This window comes from Alexandromys fortis, unplaced genomic scaffold (assembly GCF_014885135.2).
Source record: "Alexandromys fortis isolate MF-2015 unplaced genomic scaffold, M_Fortis_MF-2015_v1.1 scaffold_27, whole genome shotgun sequence".
NCBI classification, from domain to species: Eukaryota; Metazoa; Chordata; class Mammalia; order Rodentia; family Cricetidae; genus Alexandromys; species Alexandromys fortis.
Window position 1 is genome coordinate 11,573,570 of NW_026067952.1, and position 26,308 is coordinate 11,599,877.

Genomic DNA, 26,308 nt, shown 5'->3' on the forward strand with positions numbered 1-26,308 from the left:
TTTATTTATTTATTTATTATACAATGTTCTGTCTGTGTGTATGCCTACAGGCCAGAAGAGGGCACCAGACCTCATTACAGATGGTTGTGAGCCACCATGTGGTTGCTGGGAATTGAACTCAGGACCTTTGGAAGAGCAGGCAATGCTATTAAGTACTGAGCCATCTCTCCAGCCCCTTAGTGTATCATTTTTAAGAAATGCTTTGTTAGAGATACCTACCATTGCCCACACATATCATCTGGTATTACACTTGTTACCGTAAGTATGAAGGTAGACAAGTGTCTTGTAATTATTGACATGTTATATGGTCAAAAGGAGTTAATCAGATTATCAGTTCATTTATATATTAGCCAAATTAGTAGATTCTCGTTAACTCTACTTTCCCAGTGTTTGAAGCTCTGATAAGCTGATTTGAGTCTGTCCTCATTATCACACTTTTCTGACACCTGCAGTTAGCCCTACAGCCATAAACTGCTGATACTTTCGGTGCCGAGCAGAACTCCGCACAGTTCCGCTCGTGTTCCCATCACCCAGCTTTTACCGAAACCGACTTTCACTGCTTGTCCTAAGGGCTGGCTGCACACTGACACATTTTAGCTTATGCATAACTACGCAGGGCCAGTTTCATTGTGCTGTAGTGTTCCAGCACGGAGGAATTACAGTTTAACTTTCCTGTACCAATGGTTATTTAGGGAACTTTATGTCTGCAGATAGCACAACAAGGAATCAATCATGCGTGCTTGGGCAGCTGTCTGTGTTTCTCCAGGACTGCCATGTAAATGTAGAATTGCTGTATCCAAGCCTAAACACTTTAACTGGGCTCAATCATACTTAGGAGGCAGGAGGATCACTTGAAAGCAGGCCTTTGAGACCAGTTTGACCACATACTGAGATAGTATCTCAAAACAGTATCAACCAAGCAAAAACCACTGTCCTTAAAACAAAACAGGCTGGGGCTGGAGAGATGGCTCAGCACTGGCTGCTCTTCCAGAGGACCTGGGATCAATTCCCAGCACCCACATGGCAGCTCACCATGGTCTATAATTGGAACTCCTACAGCTGCAACACTTCACATAGACACACATGCAGGCAAAGATACCAGTGCACATAAAATAAAAGAAATAATTTTTAAAAAGCAAAAATATCTGTTTATTTTGCAACTAGATAATACATTCAGAAAACATTTTCCTGTGTCCAAATTCAAAGGTTGCAAGTCGGTTAACCCTCTCCTCCACGGCCCCCGTCTACCCACCTCCCTCTCCTGAAGGCAGCCATGCTTAGTGTCTTACTTACCCTTTCAGGGTGTTCCCGAATAGCAAGTAAATAACTAGATATTTATTTTCTCTCCAAATGTTTGTTTGTTTTGAGATGGGGTCTCTCACTGTAGAATCTATGCCAGCTTCAAACCCTCTATTCTCCTGCCTCAGCCTCCTGAGTGGCTGTGCTTACTATTGGATACCACCACACCCAGCCCCTCCTCTTTGTATGCAAGGCATGCACTAGATAGGCCTTTTTGTGTTTTGCTTCTTTTCTTCTTTCCTTTTCTCTTGTCTTTCCGTCCCTCCCTCCCTCCCTCCTTCTCCTTCCCTCCTCCTTCCTTCCCCCCTCCTTCCTTCCCCCCTCTTTCCTTCCCCCCTTTCTTCTTCACTTTCTCTTTGCCATTTATGTTACCACCACACATGCTGGTTACTGAAGAGGTGCCAGCATTGTTTTCTATAACCTAGTCACATTCTTTTGTTGTTGTTGCTGCTGTCTCTGTGTGGCTCAGATATGGGCCTGGTGGATTGTCCACACTCAGGAAGTACTTGCTTGAGGCTCAGGTACATGAGAATGGCCATTCCTGAGAGCTGGCTGATACCATGGAAGGTCCACCTCTGGTTTTGAAGATAGTATTGCTTGGTCTAGAAACTTCATTCAGGTTTATGAATTTCAGAATCCAAGATGTAATGGTTTCTTGTTCAAGTTTTTATTTCTTCCTTTAATAAATGGGAATCGTGAAAGTTTAATATTGAATCTTTCTGGGGTTCAATGGGGCCTACAAAAGGCACAGTCCTCAATGAGACTTCTTTCTTTGGGGAAACGGGGATAGATTGAGACAGGCCTGGAACTTACGCAATTCTCCTGCCTCAGCCTCTAAGTCCTGAGATTTTAGATGTGTACCACCCACCCTGACTCAAAGAGATTTTGCTCTCTTTATTTAAAAATTTGTTATTTGTATGTGCGTATGTGTTTGTGTGTGTGTATGTACGTATGTATGTGTGCATGTATGTATGTATGTGTGTATGTGTGTATGTATGTATGTGTGTGTGTGTATGTATGTATGTATGTATGTGTGTATGTGTGTATGTGTGTATGTACGTATGTATGTACGTATGTATGTATGTATGTGCGTATGTGTGTGTATGTATGTGTGTATGTATGTATGTATGTATGTGTGTGTATGTATGTATGTATGTGTGTATGTATGTACGTATGTATGTATGTACGTATATATGTATGTATGTGTGTATGTATGTACGTATGTATGTATGTACGTGTGTATGTATGTACGTATGTATGTATGTATGTGTGTGTGTGTGTGAATGCAGGCGCCCACGTCCCATAGTATGCGTGTGTGGGTCAGAGGACAGTTCTTTCCACTTTCTGCTGCTGTACTGCACGTCTCAAGCTCCCAGGCAGCTCTCCTGTCTCTGCCTGCCGTCTGTCTAGGGGTGCTAGGGTTACACATGCACAGCAGTAAATCTAGTTGTGTTGTCTGTTTTGTGTTTATCCTCTAACCATCTCCCTGCCCTCCTCAGTGAGAGTCCTAATCAAGAGGAAGATGAAGTGGAGTGATAATTCAGCAGCTGAGAGCGCTGACCCGGACCCAGTTCCCAGTGCCCACATGGCAGCTCACAGCTGTTTGTAACTCCAGTTCCAGGGATTGGACACGCTTACACAGACATACATGCAGGCAAAACACCAATGCACATGAAATAGAAATAAATCGCTTAAAATAATAGTTTTTAAAAAGAGAGAAAAAATGCCACCCCCATGTGTGTATGTACACGCGCATGTGTGTGACTCTGCTCTAATACATAACCCTGCTCCACGCTAGCACAGCCTTGACATGGAAGACCAGGTGAGTCAGCCAGGGCTTAGGTGGAGAATGTGCCAGAGAATAAACTTAAGGAGGTGCAGGCAGCGTGCAGTGCGACATTAACTGTCACTATTGACTCTTGCTGCTCGGCAGGCATTATTCCACACACGGGAACTGCTGACTCATTTGACCTTCGCCACAGCAGAGATGAAGAAATCACAGCTCAGAGAGTTAAGTAACTTGACTGAGGTCATTGGTAGGAAGGCTGGCAGAGCCAGAATCTGGTCCCTTAGAGTTTGGCTCCTGAGGCCATGCTCTCGGGGTGCCTGGTAGCGGTAGTGACTCATTTTGATTAGAGGCAAAATGGGGAAGGTTAGTTAAATTAGGATGTAAAAGAAAGATGGGGGCCCAAAAGTAGGGCAAGGCCGAAAGTGTTCTAGGCAGGGCTTTTCAGTGGGTGAAGTCAGATGTCCAAGAGGCTTTTGATACTGGGCAGAGGGGACTGTGACCTCCACCATGTAGATCAGCGCGGCAGACCAGTCACATGCGGCCTGAAGATCGGGCTCCTGCAACCAGATCTTAGGGTTCAGAAACAAGTTCATTTTTGAAGTGGTAACACACGCTGGGTGCACTGTTCCAAAGCACATTCCGTGTAGAGGAAGGCTCCCTTCTCCGCCGCTGTTCCCGCAGAGGCAAGCCAGCATTACATTTTTTAGTGTCGTCTTCCTTCTCTCTCTCTTTTAATTTACCAGCATTTTTATTTTAAAATATTTATTTCTATTTTATGGGTCTCTGTGTGTGCCCAAGTGTATGTGTGGACAGAAGAGGCTTCCGCTCCCCTGGAACTGTAGTCTCACATAGTTGTGAGCTGCCGTGTGGGTGCTGGGAGTTGAACTGAGGTTCTCTGCAAGAGCAACTGGTGCTCTTACCACTGAGCTGTCTCTCCAGCCCCACACCAGCGTTACACAGTAGGGCTGGCTGGGGAGATGGGTGGATTTGTGAAATACCTGCTGAGCAGGCATGAAAACCTGAGTTCAGATCCCAGAATCCACACCTGAGTCAGTAGTAGGCACCTGGAAGCCCAGGACTAGAAGACAAGCCGATCTCTGAAGCTCGCTGGCTAGCCAGTCCTGTCAAATCTGGTGGAGATTAGTCGTGGAAGGCACACAACTCTCAGTACACAGGTACTCACGTAAACAAGCAAGTATATACACCATACACACACATACAGATAATAATAATAACAACAACAGCAGCAACCACATTGGAAAGTTAGCCCCCTTATCTATCCAAATCAAATTGGGAGGCTATGGTGGCAGCACTTAGGAATCCCAGCGCTTGGGGAGTGGAATCAGAAGGATCAGAAGTTCCAGACTGGGCCACTAGATGGCTCAGTGGGTAAAGGCATTTGGCACTCAGCTTTAGGGCCTGAGTTTGATTCCATGACCTAGTGGTAGAAGGAAAGACTGAATTCCCAGAAATTGTCCTCTGATCTCCACATGCATGCCATAGAAAACACACACACACACAAATAATAATATAACTAAAGAGAGAGAGAGAAGCTCACGCTCACCCCAGCCTATAGTGAGGCCAGCCTGGGGTAAGATGCAGTTGCTGCTCCCCATCATCTCACCATTCCTGCTGTTTCCCTGGAGACAAAGCAGAGTGGTCCTGCCATGTGTGTGCTGTTGTTTTCTCTAAAAAGTGAGAGGCTGTATGTCTCAGCCTTTGGCCTGTGGACGGCAGAGAACAGCTATGTGCTGTTCATCCTGAGTTCAAGTACAGTGGGTTCTGGGGTCAGGACAGAGAGAAGTCTTCACAGAAAACCTCTGGAAATTTTCGGATTAGATGGACTCGTTGAGAGAAACAGTCTCCTGAGCCCGAGTCTTAAAACCTGTTGTCGTTGTACATGTGCTTTGGGTGTTAGGTCACCCTCCACATGAGCCGCATAATCCTGCTCCTGTGTTTTTGAGACCAGATTTTCCTGCGTGTGTAAAAGGAGATGATGTGTCTGAAAGCATAAATATCACTGTAAAGAGAAATGACACAGATACACCTCGTCCTCTGGAAGAGGACTGGGTGATTCAGGCTCAAGTGGGATGAGACAGTACTCACCACATACCCTAAGCTCTTTGTTTGCTTGCTTGTTTGTTTGAGACAGGGTCTCTCTACATATCCTTGATTGTCCTGGATCTCATTATGTAAATCAAACTGGCCTTAAATTCACAGAGATCTGCCTGCCTCTGCCTCCCACCACCACCACCACCGGCCAGCCATTTAGAGCTCTTTTAAAATGTGTGTGATTGTTTGTATTATATTGTTCAAGGCAATTTTTTAAGTAAGCATATTAATGAAACTTCTACCACCATAAACCCTTTCTACCTTATTTATTAATGACAAATTAATATTAACTCAGAGGGTAAATCATTCAAGTCACAGGGTTTATTTATTATCTCCCAAGTTCCAGTTCATTTATTGTTAGAAATCTCAGAAGACATTTTTGCCTTTTAGAGTAACTGTCCCAAGTGACATTTTGATTTCATGACTATGTCAAAGTCCAAAGAACGCAGAGTGTAACTCAATGCCAGCCTGTTAACCTGAGTCGTCATTTCTAGCAGTAGGACAAGGGCATGGCACTAGTGGTCTCAACTCAGGGAGCCACAGTCACTTCAGCAGCCCTGCCAGTAGGCTCTCCCCTCTACCCCAGCCAGAAGGCCAGGGGCCTGGGGTGTGAGTTCCTGATGTGGGGATAGACTTGGCTTAAATACCGGTCAGGAGCATAGGGGGGGCATGGTTATAGATGAGCATGTCGTTTGAGCGTGTCAGCGTGGTTTAGTAACCATCCTGGCTCAAGTCCAGAGACCAGCAGCTGAATATATTTCAGGCCCATTGCACAATTTCTCTCTCAAGTCTTTTATGTACTAAGTTTGGATGGCAGTAGTACCTTCTGCACAGAGTTACGTGATAGGGCCTTTAAGTATTCAGCACAATGATTTGCATGCAGGAAGTACTTAATTTTTGTGGGAGCTTTTATTTTGTTGTTTGCCTCTCATTTAAAGAAAATCCTGTAGAATCATCACAGAACCTAGAAGCTGTCATTGTACCCCTTTCTGCTTTTTTCTCATCCTTCCCTTCCTGAAGTAACTGCCGATCTGCAATTGTGTGCTCAGTAATACATGGACCCGACTTTGTCCTGAAGTAACTGCCGATGTGCAATTGTGTGCTCAGTAATACATGGACCCGACTTTGTCCTGAAGTAACTGCCATTCTGCAATTGTGTGCCTGACTTTGCAAGAAGATACCCCATTCACAGTGCCCTCCCTCTGCCCTACTTTCTCATTGATCAGGTGGTGACCTACGCCCCGTTCACGCTCTTCCCCTCACTCGTCCCTAGTGCTCTGCTGGAGCAGGCCTATGCTGTGCAGATGGATTTCAACATGCTGGTGGATGCTGTCAGCCAAAACGCGGCCTTCCTGGAGCAAACTCTGTCTAGGTACTGAGTGCTAAGGCTTCTGAGGCCAGAGATGCTAAAAGCTTGGAATGGGAAAGTTGGGGAGCCAGATTTATTGCTGTGTTCATTAACTTGGTAGAGTGGGGAGCAGGTACCCCTCAGGAAATAAAAAGTAGAAAAGGAGTGAGGAGAACTGCCTTCCCGGCTCTGCTGCTCTTTGTATGACAAGCAAAAGGAAAGTCCTTCTCCGAGACTTGGTTTCTTAATCTGAAAAATGAGGTTGGCTGAGACCTACAGTTGCTGTGATTCTGTCATCAGTAACCCTCACCCCGATTTTGATGACAAAATCTCCATTGGGGAGGGAGGGCTGAGGTGGCTCCGTGGTTAAGAGCACTTGCTGCTGTAGCAGATGACCAGGGTTCAGGTCCCAGCATATACCTGGTGGCTCACAGCCTTCCAGAAGTTTAGTTTCAGGGACCCAGCACCCACTTCTGGACTCCTTGGGCACTAGACACTTAAGTGTAGTTACACACATGGGTGAAACATTCATATATATAAAATAAAGTCTTTCAAAGGTCTCCATTTTAGCCAGGCAGTGGTGGTGCACACCTTTAATCCTAGCACTCAGGAAGCAGTAGCAGGTGGATCTCTGTGAGTTTGAGGACAGCCTGGTCTACAAAAGCTAGTTCTAGAACAGCTAGGACTGTCACACAGAGAAACCCTGTCTCAAAAACAAAGATGAAAAGGTCTCCATTTGGAATTATGGAAACGACCTGGTTTGGGAGAAAAGAGAGGTTGTTGGGCTTTAACTTCTAAGCAAAGGTCCTTCTTTATCTCTCCTTTAGAAGGATGTGTTTAATGTTTTTTTGTTTTGTTTTTGTTTGTTTTTCGAGGCAAGGTTTTCTGTAGCTATGGAGCCTGTCCTGGAACTAGCTCTTGTATACCAGGCTGGCCTCAAACTCACAGAGATCCGCCTGCCTCTGCCTCCCAAGTGCTGGCATTAAAGGCGTGCGCCACCACTGCCCAGCAGTTAATGTTTTTAATGACCTTTTCTTGTCACCTAAAACTTCATATCTTTGGGTAGGACAGAATGCAGACTGAGCCATACCCAAGATACAAGTAGGTAGTCACTCCTTCCTCTCTTTTTGCTAGATCTTTTTCTCCCCACTTCAGGTCCTGAGGCAAGTGAAGGTTCTTGGTTAATTTTGGAATTAAGTATAAATTACTTATTTTAGAATTAAATGTATACATAAACATTTTATACATGTGCTATATGTATCTAATTATGTATTTATGATTAAGGGTTTTTTTTTTTTTTTTGGTTTTTCGAGACAGGGTTTCTCTGTAGCTTTGAAGCCTGTCCTGGAACTCCCTTTGTAGACCAGGCTGGCCTTGAACTCACAGAGATCCTCCTGCCTCTGCTTCCCTAGTGCTGGGATTAAAGGCGAGCACCACCACCACCTGGCTATGATTAAGTTTTCAATGGAGAGCTAGATTGTTTTGTTAGAGACCGACTCTTTCCCAGACGTCCTCTTTGGGGACAGGCTGAATGTGAGGAGGAGCAGTAGTCATAGGGAGTGTGGAAACCGTTGCCTTGGAGCCAACAACCCAGTGGGTCGTGACGTGTGAACCCTGCCGCCAGCTTCCTTCTCTGGACAGGCTTGCTTTGTGCTCACTGCAAGCAGCCTGGGTTAGCCCATTTAGACCTGACAATGTGATTATGTGGGAGACCTGCTCCTTTCTGTACACACACACAGACACACACACCACCACCCCCGTCACCACCACCATCATCGCAGCTAGCCTCTAAGAGAGAAAAATAGCCTTGGCTGGAAAGGCATCTCCTCTTCAGAGAAGAGAAATGTGTCCTACTTTCCATGGGGGCTCCAGTGAAAGAAGTCGTCCTCCTAAAGAGCCTTCAGGACAGCTATACTTGCCCACCCCACCCTGCTCCACCGCAGACTTCTGTAACCAGGTCAGCCTACAAGCCTGGCTTGGCAGAGGACAGACTGCCCTGAGTCTTGAGACGCAGCAATGGATGTTAATGACTCGTAGACTCCTCCTGGCTGTGCTTCTTCCTAAGGCTCCAGAAAACCATACTGGATGAGCCCCTAGCACGAGTCACTGCCACCGCAGCACACTAGGCTAAGACGATGAGCCCACTTAGATCGAGCCCCTCCTGTCGATCTGTAGCCCAACAGGAGGGATGCCATTGGTTGTCATATAATAAGTGAACATTGCATGTCTGATCAGCTCTGTCAAGGAGCCATCCGCAGTGCTGTGGGAGAACCTAGATAAGGGATCTGGCACGGATAGCGAGGCTTCTTCAAGGAAATGGCGTCACACGAGGATCAACCTACGCAGTAAACCAGGATATGTACTCTGGCCTGAAAAACCCACATTACACAGCAAACTGCCCTGGGCGCTGTCATGGAGGAGGGGAGACTTCTCTGGGAGGTGACCAGAGTACAGGGGAAGCTCTGGAGAGTTAACGTGAGGTCAGCCAGAACACTTATCAGTTATTCATGATGTGTGAATTTTCAAAAACCATATCGTGTCATGTCCTCTCCCCACAAGGCTATTTTCTAAGCAGTTATTTTCTTTTCCTGTCACAGTTGAGCAAACTAAGACACAGAGAGCGGATAGGATTCCCTGAGATTGCCTGGTGGAGCTTGGATTTGAACCCAGGTCATCTAACTCTAGAGTAGATTATTGGGCACTATTTTCTGCTGGGTTGGAATGGGTATTCAAAACCCAGAAAGTATCTAGAAGTCGGTGGGTAGGGGTGGGACTCACGGCCTGAGGTCTTGTGTAGCCTGAAAAATGGTCTTTCCTTCCCCAGCACCATCAGAAAGGACGACTATACTGCCCGACTCTTTGACATCTACAAGCAAGTCCTGAAAGAGGGCGTTGCCCAGGTAAGCACTCCTAGCCTTCATCTGGACCTTGTCTCTTCTATCTCTGCTGGTTTTTTTTTTTTTTTGGGGGTTTTTTTTGGTTTTTCGAGACAGGGTTTCTCTGTAGCTTTGGTGCCTGTCCCGGAACTAGCTCTTGTAGACCAGGCTGGCCTCGAACTCCCAGAGATCCGCCTGCCTCTGCCTCCTGAGTGCTGGGATTAAAGGCGTGCGCCACCACCGCCCTCTGTTTTTGTTTTCTTAATAGAATTGGCCTCAGCCTCTTCTCATAGGAATCTACCTTGGACTGGTCTCTATTGGGCCTACATACCAGAGGCCAGTCCAGGAAGACAGAGTGGGCCTTCTGGGCATGGGAGTATTAGGCAGTCCTCCTTAGCTTTACAGAGTGCAATGTGGCTAGACCCCCAAGTCAGCCCTGGGCCAGTATCCTCAGCCTTCAGTTTCTCCACAGACTGTGTTCCTGGGCTTGAATCGCTCAGATTACATGTTCCAGTGCAATGCGGATGGATCCAAAGCCCTGAAACAGATTGAAATCAACACCATCTCTGCCAGCTTTGGGGGCCTGGCCTCCCGGACTCCTGCTGTGCACCGGTGGGTTCCTAGGGCAGCTGTGGAGCACGTTGTGGGGAAGAGCTCAATGGACCTCTGGTCACTGGCTAAGCCAAGGGTCTCCTTCTGGGACTGTACCTTCTTGGGTACCATCTTCTCCTCAGAACAATTTCCTACTTGAAATCAGATCTTTTGTGTGCCAGAGAAAGAGGAGCGCTCATGGCATTTTAGCCCTGCCCCTCACTGTGCAGATTAACACTTCAGGCTCAGAGAATGATGCCTTCGAGAGGCCTGACATATCTGAGGCCTGAGAGCAGCTCTGAACCCAAAGCAGAGGGGTTCGAGAAGCTTCCATCTGAGGGGTAGGCCATAGTAATGGTTTCTCAGCCACAGGGTGCTCCAAGTCACTACAAGTTTATATGGTCTGCCTCAGGATGCCATGTGGCACCTGGGAGCACAAGGTGAGGGACTCCTACTCCCTTAGAAGCTGAGTTGGGGTGGAGTGGCCACACAGGGTCTCAGGGCTCCTCTGGGCATGTCCATCCAGGTAAGGACAGCTCAGCACATCCCAGCGATAGCGGGTCCTCCAGGAATGGCGGCAAAGAGCCTTTAAGCACTTGGCTGATTTTCAGAGTAATGCTCCTACAGGTGTCTGCGAGGTCACGGGTAGAATGGTGTGCTGGTCTGCCAAATTACTGAGCAGCCATCTTTCTTCCAACAGACATGTTCTCAACGTCCTGAAAAAGACCAAGGAAGCTGCCAAGATCCTCTCCAATAATCCCTGCAAGGGCCTGGCCCTGGGGATCGCCAAAGCCTGGGAGCTCTATGGCTCAGCTAAGTAAGATGTGGAAAGGTGGCAGCAGTGTCCTTTAGAGTCAGCAGTCATGGTGGGGCAGCTTCTCCTTTGCTGGACGTCAGTAGGGGACAAAAGGGTGTTCCTAGGAATAGAAACCTACACATTTAAGTGCCAAAAATATTTTAGTGGAGTTCTGGGTTTCCGTCTAAAATAGGAGATGCTGACTGTAACTTGCTGTCTCCTTGTGGAGTGGGGGGTCATTGTGATGATGGACGGTGATCGCTGTAAAGCAGGGGTGCCACCGAGGGTTGGGAGGCGCCCTTGCTGCGGCTTGAGTTCCCATCCATTATCTCTGTAATGCTGGCTTCGTCACCACCGCACTCACATCTCACCGCTCTCAGTGTGCTTGCCGTAGGAATCCTCTGCTGCTCTCCCTCTGCCTCCCCACTTGCTGTGGTTTGGGGGAAAACAGGGATCCTGGTTGTTCTAATCGTGAGTAAAAAATGTGAGGACCTCTTTGATGAGGTCGGTTTTGATCTGGGAATTTTATGGTGTCCATTTTAACTGCTTAGAAGTGTTTTCTTTGCTTTCTTCCTGTTTCTCAACCATGTTCCAGATGTGTGAAGATGCTGGGTAAGTGACTTCCAGATAGTTGAGAGGCCGCTGCTAGCTGCTGTGCTGTGTGCACAGTCCTCCTGCTGTACACCCGGGGTCCCACTGAGCCCCCAGAACGAGTGCTCTGAGGGGTGCCGTTCCTCTTCCCTGTTTTACAGACCAGGAAACTGAGGTTCAGAGAAGTAGTGACTTGCTCGAAGTCAGATGGTGAGTCGGTAGTAGAACCCAGTGATAAACACCTGGAACCCACTGCTGCTTGCAAGCGAGCCCTTCTGGGCTTGCTCAGTCTCTCTCGGTTCCATCAAGTTCTGAGCGTTTACAAGGTAGACAAACAGGATGTCGAATAAATCCTTGGCCAGGTTCCATTTTAAGAAGGTGAAGTCAGGAGATGGTCACCTGAGAAACTGCCAGTGGCAAACACTGCAAAGGGAGTCTCTGGCCAGGCCAAGAGGGGTGTGGGGAGAAAGTCATGCCCCAGAGGGAGGCACTGGTGGGTAAGGGCTCTGTGGCCCTGAGCAGGTACTGGCTTTGCCCTCTGTGAGAGTGGGTAAGCCTCGTCTGCGGAGTGAGCACGTGACCTTGGCATGTCTTTTCTGAGATTTTTTTTTTCTTGAGCTGGGCATGGTGATATATATCTTTAACCTCAGCACGTAGAAGGCAGAGGCAGATGAGTATGAGTTCAAGACCAGCTTGGTCTACATAGCTAGTTCCAGACTAGCCAACTCTACATATCAAGATTCCCTCTCAAAAAACAAAACACACCTGTAATTTCAGTATTCAGAAAGCTGAAATAGGAGAAGGCCTTTTAGTTCAGGGCCAGTCATACCAGAGACTAGACTCTGCCTCAGAAGAAATCGTTTTAAGAAAAGAAATCTGAGAATTAAATTATAATATTGTTTACCTTTTTAAAAACTTTTTTGTCAGGCTGAGGATCGAATCTAGGGCCTGTGTGTGCCAGGATAGTGCTCTGCCTCCCAGCTACATCCCTAGCCTCGCTTGCTTTTTGGAGACAGGGTCTTGTTACATAGCCTACATGGGCCTTGAACTCAGGACAATCCTCTGCTCTAGCCTCCAAAGTACGGAGTTGTATACATGTACCACCTGTCCTGATTATAAAATTATGATTTTCAGTGGGGCTGGAGAGTTGATTTAGCAGTTAAAAGCATTTATTGCTCTTGCAAAGGACCTGGGTTCAATTCTCATATGGGTTGCTTATAACATTCTGTAAGATTGTGACTTCAGTTAAACACATGCTTTCAAAACACAGGGCCTAGGGCTGGAGAGATGCTCAGAGGCTAAGAGTGCTTCCTGATCTTCCAGTGGACCTGAGTTTGACTCCCAGCACATGGGGTCGCTTATGCCACCTATGTCTGGAGCTCCAGGGAATCAGGTGGCCTCGTCTGGCCTCTGAGGGCACCTGCATGCACATGGCATACAACCACACAGTTAAGCATGCATAACTAGAATTAAGTCTTTAAGAAACAACAGTAAAATACAGGGCCCAGAGTTAGAATGAGCAGAAGGATGGTTATTGATATTAACACTTCTGTTTCATAGAGGAGACAATCAAGACTCAGGGAAAGAGTTAACTGCCCTGCTCAAGGACACCACAAGTCACTGGCAGAGCCGGGACTGAGATTGCTGGGCCCTCTCTCCTGGCCAGCGTGCTATTTCCAGGTCACCTTCCTCAGCCGACAGCTTTCCAAGTCCGCTCAGTCCGCATTTCTCAGAATCAAAGGAGGGAGAATGTGTTTTCTGGACCTGGCTCCCATTGCCTGCCAAGTGGAAAGGCTGGCTTAATTGGCCAGAGTTTGAAATTCCATTTTAACTTCCTCCTTTGCCTCTTCTTGGAGGTGAGCCATCCTGGGCCAGGTGCCACCCTGCCCACTCACCCCAAACACCTAAGAGCAGAGTGGTTCAGGGAACAAAATGGAAGAGCAAGGCCTTTGGCCCTTGGACCTCTCAAGGCAAGATGGCTTCTGAGAAACCACTTCCATGTTGTCTTGCAGATCCTAGCTTAAAGTCAGTTTTCAGTTTAAATGTCCTATCTGTCCTATTGAATTGAGGCAGGCTGGAAGAGTATTTAGCCAAGTAGAAAGAGGTCAGGTGAACACAATTTAGACTAAGACGTTCAGCTGAGGTTGGAAAGAGCAGAGGTGGATGAAGGGCTAATACAGAGGTCAGAATATACGCTTAGAATAGTAAGTCAAAGTCTGGACTTCCCAGTGTCTGAGCAAGAAGCCAAGGCACAAAACAGAGCAGCCATAGCAGAAAGGCGTTTGGTACTGTAAAACACCAGTCTCATGACTCTAGTTGTGGGGAGGAAGAGCCTGTGTTTAACACTGAGGATATCTTAACTGGTATAAGCTTTTCCCTGAGTGTTCAAGCCTCTGCTTCTTTAAAAAACTTTTAGATAAACAGAGAGGCCCATACGCCTCAGTGAGCCCATGAATAATACAGTGAGACCAAACGTGGCTCTGTGGACATCACCGAAGGGCTGAGTGGTCCCCAGAGGTGATGCCTTGTTTGTAGTTGCCTCTGGAGGGTTCCGCTTAGCTCTTTTGTTGTTTCATGTAAGAACTCCACTCTTGGATCATATTCTTTACTGTCTGATAATGGAGTCAGACCCCAGCCTTGACCCTAGCATTGTCATTCATTTACAAAACATTCCTCAATGTTTATTCTCCTAGACAGAGTTTTGAATCGCTGTATTATTGTATTAGGTTTTTAGGATAGGGTTTCACGCAGCCCAATCCAGTTTCAGTCTCTCTCTTTCTCTCTCTTGTTTTTGTTTATTTGTTTGTTTTTTAAAACAAAGTTTTGTTACTCCACCCCCACCCCCACCATATAGTCCTGGCTGTCCTGGAACTCACTTTGAAGACCAGGCTGGCCTCGAACTCAGATCCACCTGCCTCTGCCTCCCAAGTGCTGGGATTGAAGCCATGTTCCATCACTGGCCCAGGACAGTCTTAAACTCCTAATTCTCTTGCCTTCACGACCTGAGTGCTGGGATCACAAGAGTGAGCCATTTTACATGGCTTAAGATGGCTTCTAGGGAAAAAAAAATGGGTGAGGTTAGATGGGTTTAAATCTAAATTTTAAGTTGTACAGATATTTGATATCATTACAATATTTCATCTCCCACTAGAGAACAGACAAGAGATGCCTCCTCTCCCCACCCCAGTTCCTGTTTTAAAGAAATGTGTTGTTGCCTCAGGCAATCCTAATTTGAGGCCCATCTGTTCTTGCAGGGAAGCTATATTCTGTCTGTCTGTCTTGTGTGTATATGCATGTGGAGGCCTGAACAATGTCTACTGTCTTCTTCAATATCTCTCCATCTTAGTTTTGAGACAGCCTCTCACTGAACTTGGAGCTCACCAATCTGGCTAGACTGACTTGCCAGCAAGCCCCAGGGATTCCCCTGTCTCCGCATCCCCAGTGAGGGGATGACAGACAGGCTGCTTAGCTTTGTGTGTGTGTGTGTGTGTGTTCTCGAGCTCAGACTCTGGTCCTTATGCTTGCATGGTCAGCTCCTCAGTCCTTCCTTTCTGCTTGGACACAGGTTCTTGCTAGCCCAGACTGACCTCAAAGTCAAGATCCTCTTGCCCCATCCCACCCCAAGTGCTGGGATTGCAGCCTGCACCCTCAGGGCTACCTGAGCAGTTGTGCTCTGACCTTGCTCTAAGGGAGTGCAGGAAGGACCAGCTCGGTAGCAGCCCCCTGCTCACTTATGCTCTCTCTCTCCAGTGCTGTGGTACTACTGATTGCTCAAGAGAAAGAAAGGAATATATTTGACCAGCGTGCCATAGAGAATGAGCTACTAGACAGGCAAGTAAAGGAAGAGACGTGCAGGTGTGGCCGCTAGTGGGAGGGCCACTCTAAACACCGCACCCATTACCTCTGATTCTCACCCTTCTTTCCCAGGAACATCCATGTAATCCGGCGAAGATTTGAAGATGTCGCTGAAAGGGGTTCCCTAGACCAGAACCGAAGGCTGTTCATGTGAGCATCTCCAAAGAGCCACCAGATAGCTGCTTAAGAACCTCTCTTGCTTCCTCCGATCACTAATGAGCTTTTCTTTTGGGAATATGATAGCTTGTTTTCTTTTCTCCTAATTTCTGAAATATCTCATCCTTGGAGGAAACTTTAGAAATGCATAGCCATGCTCTGCTCTAACGGGGTACGTCAGAGCTGCTGACCTTCTAGATAAGGGCATCGTCCTTAAAGATGACCTTAGTCTTTCCTAAAGCACCCTGAGGTTTTCACAGTTTTCTTGCTGCTCTTTGTGACTGGACAAGACAGGCCCGAGCAGTTGGGCTGGGCAGGCAGGGGCATAGGCTCATTATCACCCATCTGGTCTGTAGCCTGGATTTGTCTTCTAAGCCAGGCCCTATTTTTTCCCATGGGCCACCACTCTGTAGCTTTAGTACAACATATTTGGGTGCACTACAGTTTACAGAGTTAGACCTAGCCAGGGCTGGGCCTGCTGGCACGTGCCTTTAGTTTCAGCACTCCAGAGACAGAGACAGACAGATCTCTGAGTTCTAGGCCAGCCTGGTTTACATAGAAATTCTAAGTACCTAGAAAGCTACATAGTGAGAGCCTGTCTTAAAAGAACGTAGCCTGGCTTGATGGCACACATATATAATCCTAGCATTTGAGAAGTGGAAGCAGGAAGATCATGGGTTCCAGGTCATTCTCAGGTACCAGGTGAGCTCTAGATCATCCTGGGATATGATAGGCCTGTCTCAAAAAACAAAGTAACACAAGTGTTAAGAGCCTCCACGGACTTTCACAATCCCACTTCAGATATTTCCAAATGGGCTGTTATCATAACAACACAAAGCAGCTAGTTTTCTCTTTAGATAAACTAGATAATATAAAATAGGCCAGGGGAAAGGGGAAGAGTCAAGTTTCTGCACATCCTCACCACGGGTTTAAGAAATTTTAGACTGTCCGGTTTCTGCTTCTTTAAGCAGTAGAAATATAAAATTCAATTCTGCTTTGCTGGTTGTGGCAATATGTTTCTTTCACTCAAAATTTTGGATCCATGTGTTTTTAATTTTACCTATACTAACCTTCTTGTTTCCATTTTGTTGTTGTTTTTTTTTAAACATTTATTTATTTATTTTTATTTATACAATGTTCTGTCTGTATGCCTGCAGGCCAGAAGAGGGCACCAGACCTCATTCCAGATGGTTGTGAGCCACCATGTGGTTGCTGGGAATTGAACTCAGGACCTTTGGAAGAGCAGGCAATGCTCTTAACCACTGAGCCATCTCTCCAGCCCCTGTTGTTTTGTTTTTCAAGACAAGGTTTCTCTGTGTTACACAGCTCTGGCTGTCCTGGAACTCATTTTGTAGACCAGGCTGACCTTGAACTCGCAGAGATCCTCATGCCTCTGCCTCCCGAGTGCTGCGATTAAAGATCTGTACCACCACTGTCTGGCCCCTGTGGCCGTCTTAAAATAACTTTAGGTCCAGAATATTCTAAAGCATTGTGTGCTGCACACCTGTATCTATCTATCTATCTATCTATCTATCTATCTATCTATCTATCTATCTATCTATCTATTTATTTATTTTGTTTTTTTGAGGCAGGGTTTCTCTGTGGTTTTGGAGCCTGTCCTGGAACTAGCTCTTGTAGACCAGGCTGGTCTCGAACTCACAGAGATCCGCCTAACTCTACCTCCCAAGTATGCACACCTGTTTTTAATAGACATACTAGCTTTCTGCTTTTACTAATTCTAGCAAACCCTGCCCAGGCTCGCCTTAAGGACTGCCACGGATACTCTGATGTACCCTGAAATAGACTGACCTATCGAACACATCAGTAAGGATTTCGCTCAGAAGCTTTTTCTATCCTGTGTTACAGGGATGACCAGGAAGTTGCTGTGGTTTACTTCCGAGATGGCTACATGCCCAGTCAGTATAATCCACAGGTTGGTATTTTCTATTAGGCCAGTCTCTCCCCCCAGAGGCCTACCAGAGCTTCACAGAAACCCAGCTCAGGCGTCTCCTCTCTGCTTGCCTTCTGCTCAGGGGACGGCTCCTGGGAACGCCTTTCTCCTTGCAGGCTTCGTTCCCTTCCCCTGCACTGGATCCTCAGGCTCTGAATCCTTCGGAGTCTGTCCATGGTGTGTTAGCCATTCGCACATTTTCTGGAGATGTGTGGCAAACAAACATCTTCCTAAGAGGAAGACCCCCAGTCTATAGCACTGCTGACCTCCATGGTGCAATGTTGAGTTTCACAGCTTTGAACAAAGATCTGGGAAGAGATGGGTACAGTAAGCACTCACTAGCTGACGCAAGAGTTCCAGGCCAACCACCCACCTACCTTTCTTTGTTCTTTTCTGTGGCTTTTTTCTTTGGATGGGGAGGAGCAAGGTCTTCCTTTGTAGCCCAGCCCGACTCTAGCCTCCAGTGAGTGGCAGCCTCCTTGTGAGTCATCATCCCCAGCTCTCCTGACCACTTTTATTTTCCTTATCTCTCCTCTATCTGAATCCGAAAGGTTTTTGTTTGTTTGTTTTATCATGTTCTCATTTATGTTCGCGGCAATCCTGATATTACCTCATCCTGCTAACCACCATGTAGTTTCAAAGATTACTTTCTACACATTTTATTTAACTCTTAACAACTATCCTGTGAGACTTATAATTATCCCTATTACACAGATGAGGAAACTAAGGCTGGGAGCCATGCAGAGGCTTGTCTAAAATCCCACAAGAACTCCCCAGGATTCTGACTCTCAGACCATTGCTTTCTGAGTATGCCGTTTTTCTCTCCCCGTTAGCATCTGTGCCATGGAGGAAAGGCTGCACAGCCCTGCTTTCCTGGATTTAAAAAAAATAAGGGCTGGGGAGAGGTTCCGCAGTTAAGAGCACTTACTGCTCTTGTAGAGGACGCAGGTTTGGTTCTTAACCACTTGGCAGTTTATAACTTCCGTAACTCCGGTTCCAGGAGATCCAGGGCCTTCTTCTGACATGTGTACTTTGGCTTCTGGTGGTACTCAAACCACTAGTCAGCTGACTGGTGAAGATCAGGTGAAGCCACTCCAGTGGAGAGCATTGGGTGGGGGCTCAGCCTTGAGCCAGTTGTGGACAGGTGTCTGTAATCTGGACAAAGGCATTTTCTACCCAGTGCCTGAGAATGGGGACCAGAATTTAGAGGCATGATCCTCTGATTGTCTCTTGTATTCTAAGCTCCTAACACAATAAGACTATTCAACCTGTGATTAGCCAGCTGCAGGCCTTTGTTGGCTTGATCCTGCTTGCCTGAGGACCCACTCTCCAGGGAGTTTCACCTGTCAGGCTGCCTATTGTCAGGGAATTACTCAAATTTCACTTCAGTGAGCAACAATAACAGATACTGAGTACCTGGGAGGTGTCAGAATCTGCCTTTCTGTGGGGACACAAGAGAAAACAAGGCAGAAACCAAGGGTCTGGTTCTTATGGTGAACACACAGCTGGGTCAGGAAGAAAAACAATAGACAAATGAGGTTTTTTTTTTTTGAGTTTTGGTTTTGCTATGTTTATTGAGACAGACTCATATTCTATAGCCCAGGCTGCCCTGGAACTCATGATTGTAACTGACCTGCTTTGGGCTCAGGACCCTGCTGAAGCACCAGAGTGATAGCATTACCAATATGTAATACTATATCCTGAGTATCAAATATGTAATGCTATACCCAGCTTGCAGGGTGGCGGGGGAATCCCTAGTTGAGAGGTGACTGGCTTTGACCGAAAGAACAGGAGGAAAAGCTAGATGATGTGGGGAACCCTACATTAAGTAGAATGGTCAGGGGAAACTGACTGAACAAAGACTTGAGAATAGAAAGATCTGACTATCCATGGGCAAAAGAAAAGCGTACATAAAAGGCCCTGAAGAAGGAATGAAATTTGACAATTGCAGGCTTGTTTGGCTAGAACATGGGGGTCAGTAGTTAGGGGGAGTAGCTGGAAGCAGCAGCATGAAATGAAAAATCATGGGGAACTTGGTCTCACAGAGTCTTGTAGGTCATGGTAAGGAATGGACTTTTATTTGATAAAAGGCTAAAGATTATATGGTTAACCGGATTTTTAAGTGTTGGATTTTATTATGAGAAACCCTGTGCCCTTCAAACCTTCCAGCCAGGTGTGGTGGCACGTGTTCATAATCCCAGCACTCCGGAAGCTGGAGCCGGATGATTGCGAGACCCAGGTTCCACAACCAAATCTTGTTAAAAACGACAAATGTCCTAGCTCTCTGAAGGCTGAGGTAGGAGGACAAGCCAGCCTGGCTACCAAATGAGACTCTGTCTCAAGAGATAGGATGGTTGGAGGAGAGAGGGAGGGATGGGGGGAGAAAAACTCACCAATTTTTCTATACTCTTAGAAAATGTCTTCTGCTGAATGTGGTGGCCTGTGCCTTTAGTGCCAATACTCTGGAGGAAGAAGCAGGTGGATCTCTGTGAATCTGAGGCCAGCCTGTTCTATGTACATAGCAAGTTTCAGACCAGACAAGGCTGCACAGTGAGCCCCTGTCCCTCCTCATTAGTAATTTTCCATTTAATTATGAACTTGTATTAGTTTGCTAGATCACAAACTCCCTAAAGGCAAGAATCCTGTGGACCGAGAGGTCATATCTGCCTCCCAAGGATGTTGCAATGATAATCAGCTTGAAGATTAAAAGGCACGGTGTCTGGCACCTATTCAGTAAAGGCCCTCTGGTCTTCTTGCCTCTGTAGAACTGGGAAGCACGCCTACTGCTAGAGAGATCGTGTGCTGCCAAGTGTCCGGACATTGCCACACAGCTGGCTGGGACCAAGAAGGTGCAGCAGGAACTGAGCAGGGTGGGCCTGCTGGAAATGCTGCTCCCAGGCCAGCCTGAGGCTGTGGCCCGCCTCCGTGCCACCTTTGCTGGCCTTTATTCATTGGACATGGTATGTCGTGTTTTTTCCTACCTTAGGCCATATAGCAAAGATCTGGACCCAAATGTGTTGGGAAGGGTGCAGTGCAGTTGGCATTATGGCTGGCATGACTCACATCCTTGGTGCTCTGGAGAACACTTGAGCCTTGAGACCAGAATCTGGGAGCTAAAATCCATTCCTCAGCAATGATGACGATAAGGATGGAAACCCAGGGAAACAGCTAAGGTGAATTAGGGAACATTGCTACCCACTCTCCAGGCTCTCTGCAGAGTCCTAAAGAGCCTGTTCTATGTTTAGTGCTGCAAGGGAGTTAAGGGTCACATCCATATTGGAGTGTCTAGCCTAAAGGAATTAAGATGATTTCCCCTGCTTGTCCCTCCCGCTGATGCCACCCTGCATGACCACTAGGACCTCTGCTGACTCAATCTGAATTCTAGTGACTACTTTCTGCCTGCTCTCAGGGTGAAGAAGGGGACCGGGCCATTGCTGAAGCCCTTGCTGCTCCTAGCCACTTTGTGCTGAAGCCCCAGAGAGAGGGTGGAGGTAGGTAGATCTCCTTTGTAGAACTGCCCAGTGAAGGGCATTTGCTAGTGGATACAGTCTCAGGATTAATGGTTACCAGAGAAAGCCACACAGATCCCTGCATAGAGTAGAACATTCTCCCAGCACTGTGGAGTACAAGGGGCCCGGATGAACCACACTGGAGAATTTGGACAACCTTAGTTTGAGATGCCTATGGGCAGACTATAGAGAAGCAGAATGGGTGCATTCTGAGGTCTAAGGTCTACCTGGCTGTACTCCTGTTTACTGTCATCTTCTTGAGGGCAGGGATCATGTCTGCCATACAAACTTGATTTTCCACCTGGGTCTGAAGGGACAGGTAGGAGTTTTCTTGGTAGGAAAGGGGAAAGATCAATTCTAAACTGAAGACCATTTAAGCAAAAGCAGTAGGCCATGAAAACACGGACTGGACTAGAGGTTAATAAGGAATGGTGAGGCTAGAGTTGGACTGGGCATGGCTATTGGAGACCCGATTATAAGGAGTACTGAAAATATTTGGGGAAATTTGGGGTTGGGGAGGTAGCTCAGTCAATGAAGTGCTTACTGTGCAAGCACTGGACCCCTGACCCCACTGTAAAGCCCAGCACGGTGGCAAGCATCTCTGCCTCTAGGACTTGGGGGTGTGGGGCAGAGAAAGGCAGATCCTGGAGGCTCACTGGCTAGCCAGTCTAGCTGAAACAGTGGGCCCCAGGTTCAGTGAGAGAACCTGTTCAAAACATAAGGTGGAGAGCAGTTGAAGAAGATACTTCAGTATTGGTCTGTCTGTCTCTACATGTATATACGCAGGTGAACACACAGTCAGACACAGATACATGCTACAAACTGCATTTTGTCATAAATGAGGTAGGAAGCCATTAAAGTTTCAAGCAGGGAAGGGACACATGGGACATCCAGGAGACAAGTAGTTTAGCAGTGATGAAAACTTGTAATGCTTAGTGCTTCAGCCTTTAGAGGTTTATTGGACTGAGAGGAGTTATTTGTGCCAGAGACCATGGAAGGAGGCTGACACCATTGTCAAGAAGGCCCATGTAAAGGCCCAGATTAGGGTGATGACCATAAAGAACATGGATGGAGACTTTTCTGAGTTAGTAACTTAGGTAACAGGGAAAGTGAACTTAAATAGGACTCAGGGATGCTTTTCATTTTATTAGGAGTAGGAAGATTCAGGAGAAGCAAGTTCTAGCAGAAACAGATTTCCATGTGGATATTGCAGTAGAGACCTGAGATGTATGCTTTTGATTTCTAGAAGAGCATGAATTAAAGATTTGGGATATAACTTATACAGTATGGATGAAACCTTAGGAACAGAAGTACATAGAGGACAGAACAAGGGTAGAGAATTCCTAGAGAACCCCAACATCTTTGTGTTTATGTGTGTGTGCACTTGTGTGTGCATATTCACATGTGCATACATGTGGATGCCAGAGGTTGACATCCAGTGTCTTCCCTATTGCTCTCCGCATTTTTTTTTAAATAGCCTGTCACTGAACCTGGAACTCACCAGCTAACTAGTCTAGCAGCTAGCCAGCAAGCTCTGGGGATCCCCCTGTCTCCACCTTCCACTTCCCCAGCACTAGGAGAGAGTGTTATACACACACACACACACACACACACACACACACACACACACACCTAGCTTAATGTGGGTGCTGGGGATCTGAACTCTGTTCTTTGTGCTTGAACAACAAATACGTTACAGACTGAGCCATCTCCCCATGGCCAGGGAACCCCAACAGTTAAGAAAGAGAAGGAACCAGTAATGGTGACTGAAGAGAAATATCCATGGATGTGCAAAGCAGGCAGAACAGTGTGGTGATGGGTGTGTTCACTTGCATAAGGACTTTCTTGTTAAGGTGACATTTCCTGGTCTGTGTGACGGGTCGTTTTAATTGCAGGTAATAACCTGTATGGGGAGGAAATGGTACAAGCTCTGGAGCAGCTGAAGGACAGCGAGGAGAGGGCTTCCTACATCCTCATGGAGAAGATTGAGCCTGAACCTTTTGGGAATTGCCTCCTGCGGCCTGGCAGCCCTGCCCGCGTGGTCCAGTGCATCTCAGAACTGGGTATTTTTGGAGTCTATGTCAGGTAAGCCAGTCAGGAGCAGCTCCTCCTACGACTTCTCTACAAGAGTGCCAGCCAAGAAAGCACAGAGTGAACCTTGAATAGAGTCGTGAGTCCTGGGCTGCAGTTTCAGCTCTGCCAAGTCCTAGTTTTATTATGTGTTTCCTTGTCTGTTAAGTAAGGCCAAGGACCCAGGATGTACCCAGCCCACAGAGCTAACAAGAGAAGCTTGGGAGAGCCATGCTTTAAGCTGTAGAAGACGTTGTGTGTGGTACGAAGAGGACTGAGAAAAGATACTGGCAAGAAGGAACAGGAGACTCCAGGAAATATGAAAGTTTAGGTCCAGCTCTAAAACCAATAGGGATTTCAGGGAAAGATGAGAGAGAGGAGGGGGTTCAGTGGCTTTGAAGTACTGAGAGGCTTCTGGATTTAGACTTGAATACTAAGAATCAAGAAGAAAGTGGGCCCGGTAGTGTATGCTTTTTGTCCTAGAACTTAGGAGACAGACAGGCAGATATCTATGAGTTAGAGGCTGGGGAATTCCTGGACCTCAAAGGCTACATAGTGAGACCCTATTTCAAATAAAGAAGAGAGAAAGGAAGAAAAGAAAAGAGAACTTTGAAATTGGTAAAAATCAAGTCCCTAATGCAACTTCCTGCAAAATCCTTTAAGGTCAGGGCAAGGTAAAGACAGCAAATGCTCCATGCCCTCTACCACAGCCTTGCCCTTCCACAAACCCCTCTCACCACTTGCAGCGTTTACCTGCCTACCCTGCTCTTACTGTCACCACAGGAAGTGTCTAGCCCAGGACATAAATGTACACCTGAACCGTGCTGTATGCTTTGCTTGTTTTATTTAATCCAAATGGCCATCTTGTATATAAGGAGTATTTCTCAATTTTAAATTAAGGGCATTTTTAGGAAACTTCAAGGCTAATAATTTCTAAGCTAGGATGCAATTCCAATCTGACTCTAATGTCACAGCACTTTTTAAACGTAGCCCTGTCCAGTCTGCCAGCCAGGTAGGATCAGAGAAGGCCTGGCTTCCTAATGCTGTGTCTCCTGACCCCATTTCTACAGACAGGGAACGACCCTTGTGATGAACAAGCACGTGGGGCACTTGCTTCGAACCAAAGCCATTGAGCATGCAGATGGAGGCGTGGCTGCAGGAGTAGCAGTCCTGGACAACCCCTACCCTGTGTGAGGGCACATCCTGGAACTTCTTCACTCGAGAGACCTTCTATCCCCTGTGCTTGGCATTCCTCTCCTAATTCCTGAGGGGCTACCCCTGCCCCCACCTTAAGGAAGCTTGTCTCTTCTATAGACCTCCAGGGTCTTCAGGGAAGGGAAAATCTGGGTACTTTCTCTCGGCCTTCTGTCTGAGGACTACAAAAGCTATGATTCTGGAGGTCCCCAGATCTTGGAGAGTGTGGGGAGAAGCTGCTTGAGGTAAAGGCCATAAGCCCTGCAGGTCTTCATTACCCTCTCGTGAGCCTTTCCAGGGGTTCCAGTGCCTGGCTTGGAGTAGGACTGAGGAGCAGGGAAGAAGGCATAGACTTTCCCCAGCTCTGCCCTAAATAAAGCAACAATGCTGATTCAGTGATTCATTGTCTCATGGACCACGGGGAGGAGGCAGCCCTGGGTGGATATGCAGGAAAGGTGACTGGGTTGTACTGGGGGTCTCCTGTAGAAGAGATCCTGAAGTCCTAATCCTTAGTCACTTGCTAAAGCTTCCAGAGGACAGTGGGGTCAAGACAGGAAGAGCACCCCTGATGTGACATCATAGTTGTGAATTGGCTTCAATACTCTTGGCTTGGGGTTTATCAGAAGTCTTGAGAGTGAAGCTTTGCCCGGCTCTGCCCAAACACAGGGTTCTGGGGCAGTCTGGAGGATAGAAGTCTCTTCCCGTCTGCTACACACATCAGAGCAGCTAACGAACACACAGATGCCTGGAAACCAGTTCTCATCTTGAGCTCATAAACTTTATTCCTTCACCATGAGTCTTGAGCACAAAGGGTACAAGAAGAGTTTCACCAAGAGTGCCCCGGTGGGCAGGGTTCTTCTGTTCGCGGGGCAGGACGGGGAAGGTTACTCCCTTGGTTCTGGGAACAGAGCATATCTTATTCTCTCAATGAAGCAGCTAATAGGAAAACACGCTGCAGACTGAACCCACCAGGACAGTCTCCAGAACAAATAGGCAGACAGTGCTACCATCTGGCAAGGAATTCAGACTCGGAACAGAAACAAGGAATTTTAAAAAATAATTATTCATAGACTCACAAACTGTCATTTCTAAAGGCTTGGGCTTGCCCAAGATAAGAACTGGTACTTTCCAGAAAGCTGAAAAGGTTAGAGCTACTTCCCTGCTTCTGTGGAGGCCCTCACTCTGAATAGCTCACTGTGGTTGAGGACAGGTGTCAGGTCTCTGCCCTGGGCTTGGAGACCTCTCTGTGGTCTAGGAGCATATCAGTCTGAAGTTGACCTGTGCCCTGTCCCTTCCACCCGCTAGTCTAGGAAACTGTCTCCCTAGTTTCAGCTGAAGTGTCAGGCAGCGTTGGCTCTTGTACTCCTGGGCAGGGGCAGGGTGGATGGGCAGAAGTTAGGAGAGCCAAGCACAGGGAAATCCTGGACAAGAGTCATGATCACTGGGTGGTCAGGCAGCGGTGACTGAAGAGATGATTGATGACAGATGGGTCCGCCACTGTAGACGTGTCCCCCAGGTCATGGTCGTTCTGAGCAATCTTCCTGAGTACTCGCCTCATGATTTTGCCTGGTAACCCACACACCTCTTATTAATTGGTAACAATGCTGACTGATCCCTGCTCTTTAAGGACTTTCAACCACACACCAGCCACCACTGGGCTTTAGTCCCAGTCCCTGGAGGACTCTGAACTTACCTGAGCGTGTTTTAGGCAGGCCAGGTGCATTCTGGATGTAGTCTGGTGTGGCAATGGGGCCAATCTTTTCTCTAACTAGAGCCAACAAATTATCAAGCATTTCTTTAGTGCCTTTAGCCAGACTTCCTGAAGCTATGGCTTTGCTTCCCCAACTGTTTCTTCTTCAAAGTTCTGCCTAGAGTCACTCTGAAGCTTACTGTTCCCGGCTCTCTTAACACGGTGTCTCTTTACTCCTTTGTTTTATTTTAATCCATGTCCATGGAACTTTGTCCCTAGAATCTGCTGAAGTTTGAGTCAGACCCTGGCAGCATAGCCATGAGCAAGTAGTTTAACTTCTGTGCACCTGAAGTCTCTGCGTCTTTAGAACTAGAGTAACAACAGGATCTACTTCGTGAAGGTAACTATAGGAATTAAAAGGGATAAAGCGTTTAAAGCACTGATCCCGGTGGTGACACAGAGAAAGTTTTCTGAAACTCAT

The 26,308-nt window shown here is 47.0% G+C and overlaps 2 protein-coding genes across 2 annotated transcripts in view; one reads left to right on the plus strand and one right to left on the minus strand.

Moving 5' to 3' along the window:
* Gss (glutathione synthetase) overlaps positions 1-24,528 on the plus strand; it is a 35,296-nt gene extending 10,768 nt beyond the window's left edge. The window contains exons 3-13 of the mRNA XM_050150680.1: positions 6,427-6,572; positions 9,373-9,448; positions 9,897-10,036; positions 10,716-10,832; positions 15,153-15,233; positions 15,330-15,407; positions 17,280-17,346; positions 20,130-20,324; positions 20,774-20,855; positions 22,769-22,958; positions 24,014-24,528. Of these exons, the coding sequence (XP_050006637.1) occupies positions 6,427-6,572; positions 9,373-9,448; positions 9,897-10,036; positions 10,716-10,832; positions 15,153-15,233; positions 15,330-15,407; positions 17,280-17,346; positions 20,130-20,324; positions 20,774-20,855; positions 22,769-22,958; positions 24,014-24,137 (1,296 nt within the window). The 3' untranslated portion in view covers positions 24,138-24,528. The remainder of the gene's footprint in view (positions 1-6,426; positions 6,573-9,372; positions 9,449-9,896; positions 10,037-10,715; positions 10,833-15,152; positions 15,234-15,329; positions 15,408-17,279; positions 17,347-20,129; positions 20,325-20,773; positions 20,856-22,768; positions 22,959-24,013) is intronic.
* A 650-nt stretch (positions 24,529-25,178) lies between these two features.
* Acss2 (acyl-CoA synthetase short chain family member 2) overlaps positions 25,179-26,308 on the minus strand; it is a 35,675-nt gene continuing 34,545 nt past the window's right edge. The window contains exons 17-18 of the mRNA XM_050150679.1: positions 25,831-25,905; positions 25,179-25,703 (exon numbers count right to left, since the gene is read on the minus strand). Coding sequence (XP_050006636.1) covers positions 25,576-25,703; positions 25,831-25,905 — 203 coding nt within the window. The 3' untranslated portion in view covers positions 25,179-25,575. The remainder of the gene's footprint in view (positions 25,704-25,830; positions 25,906-26,308) is intronic.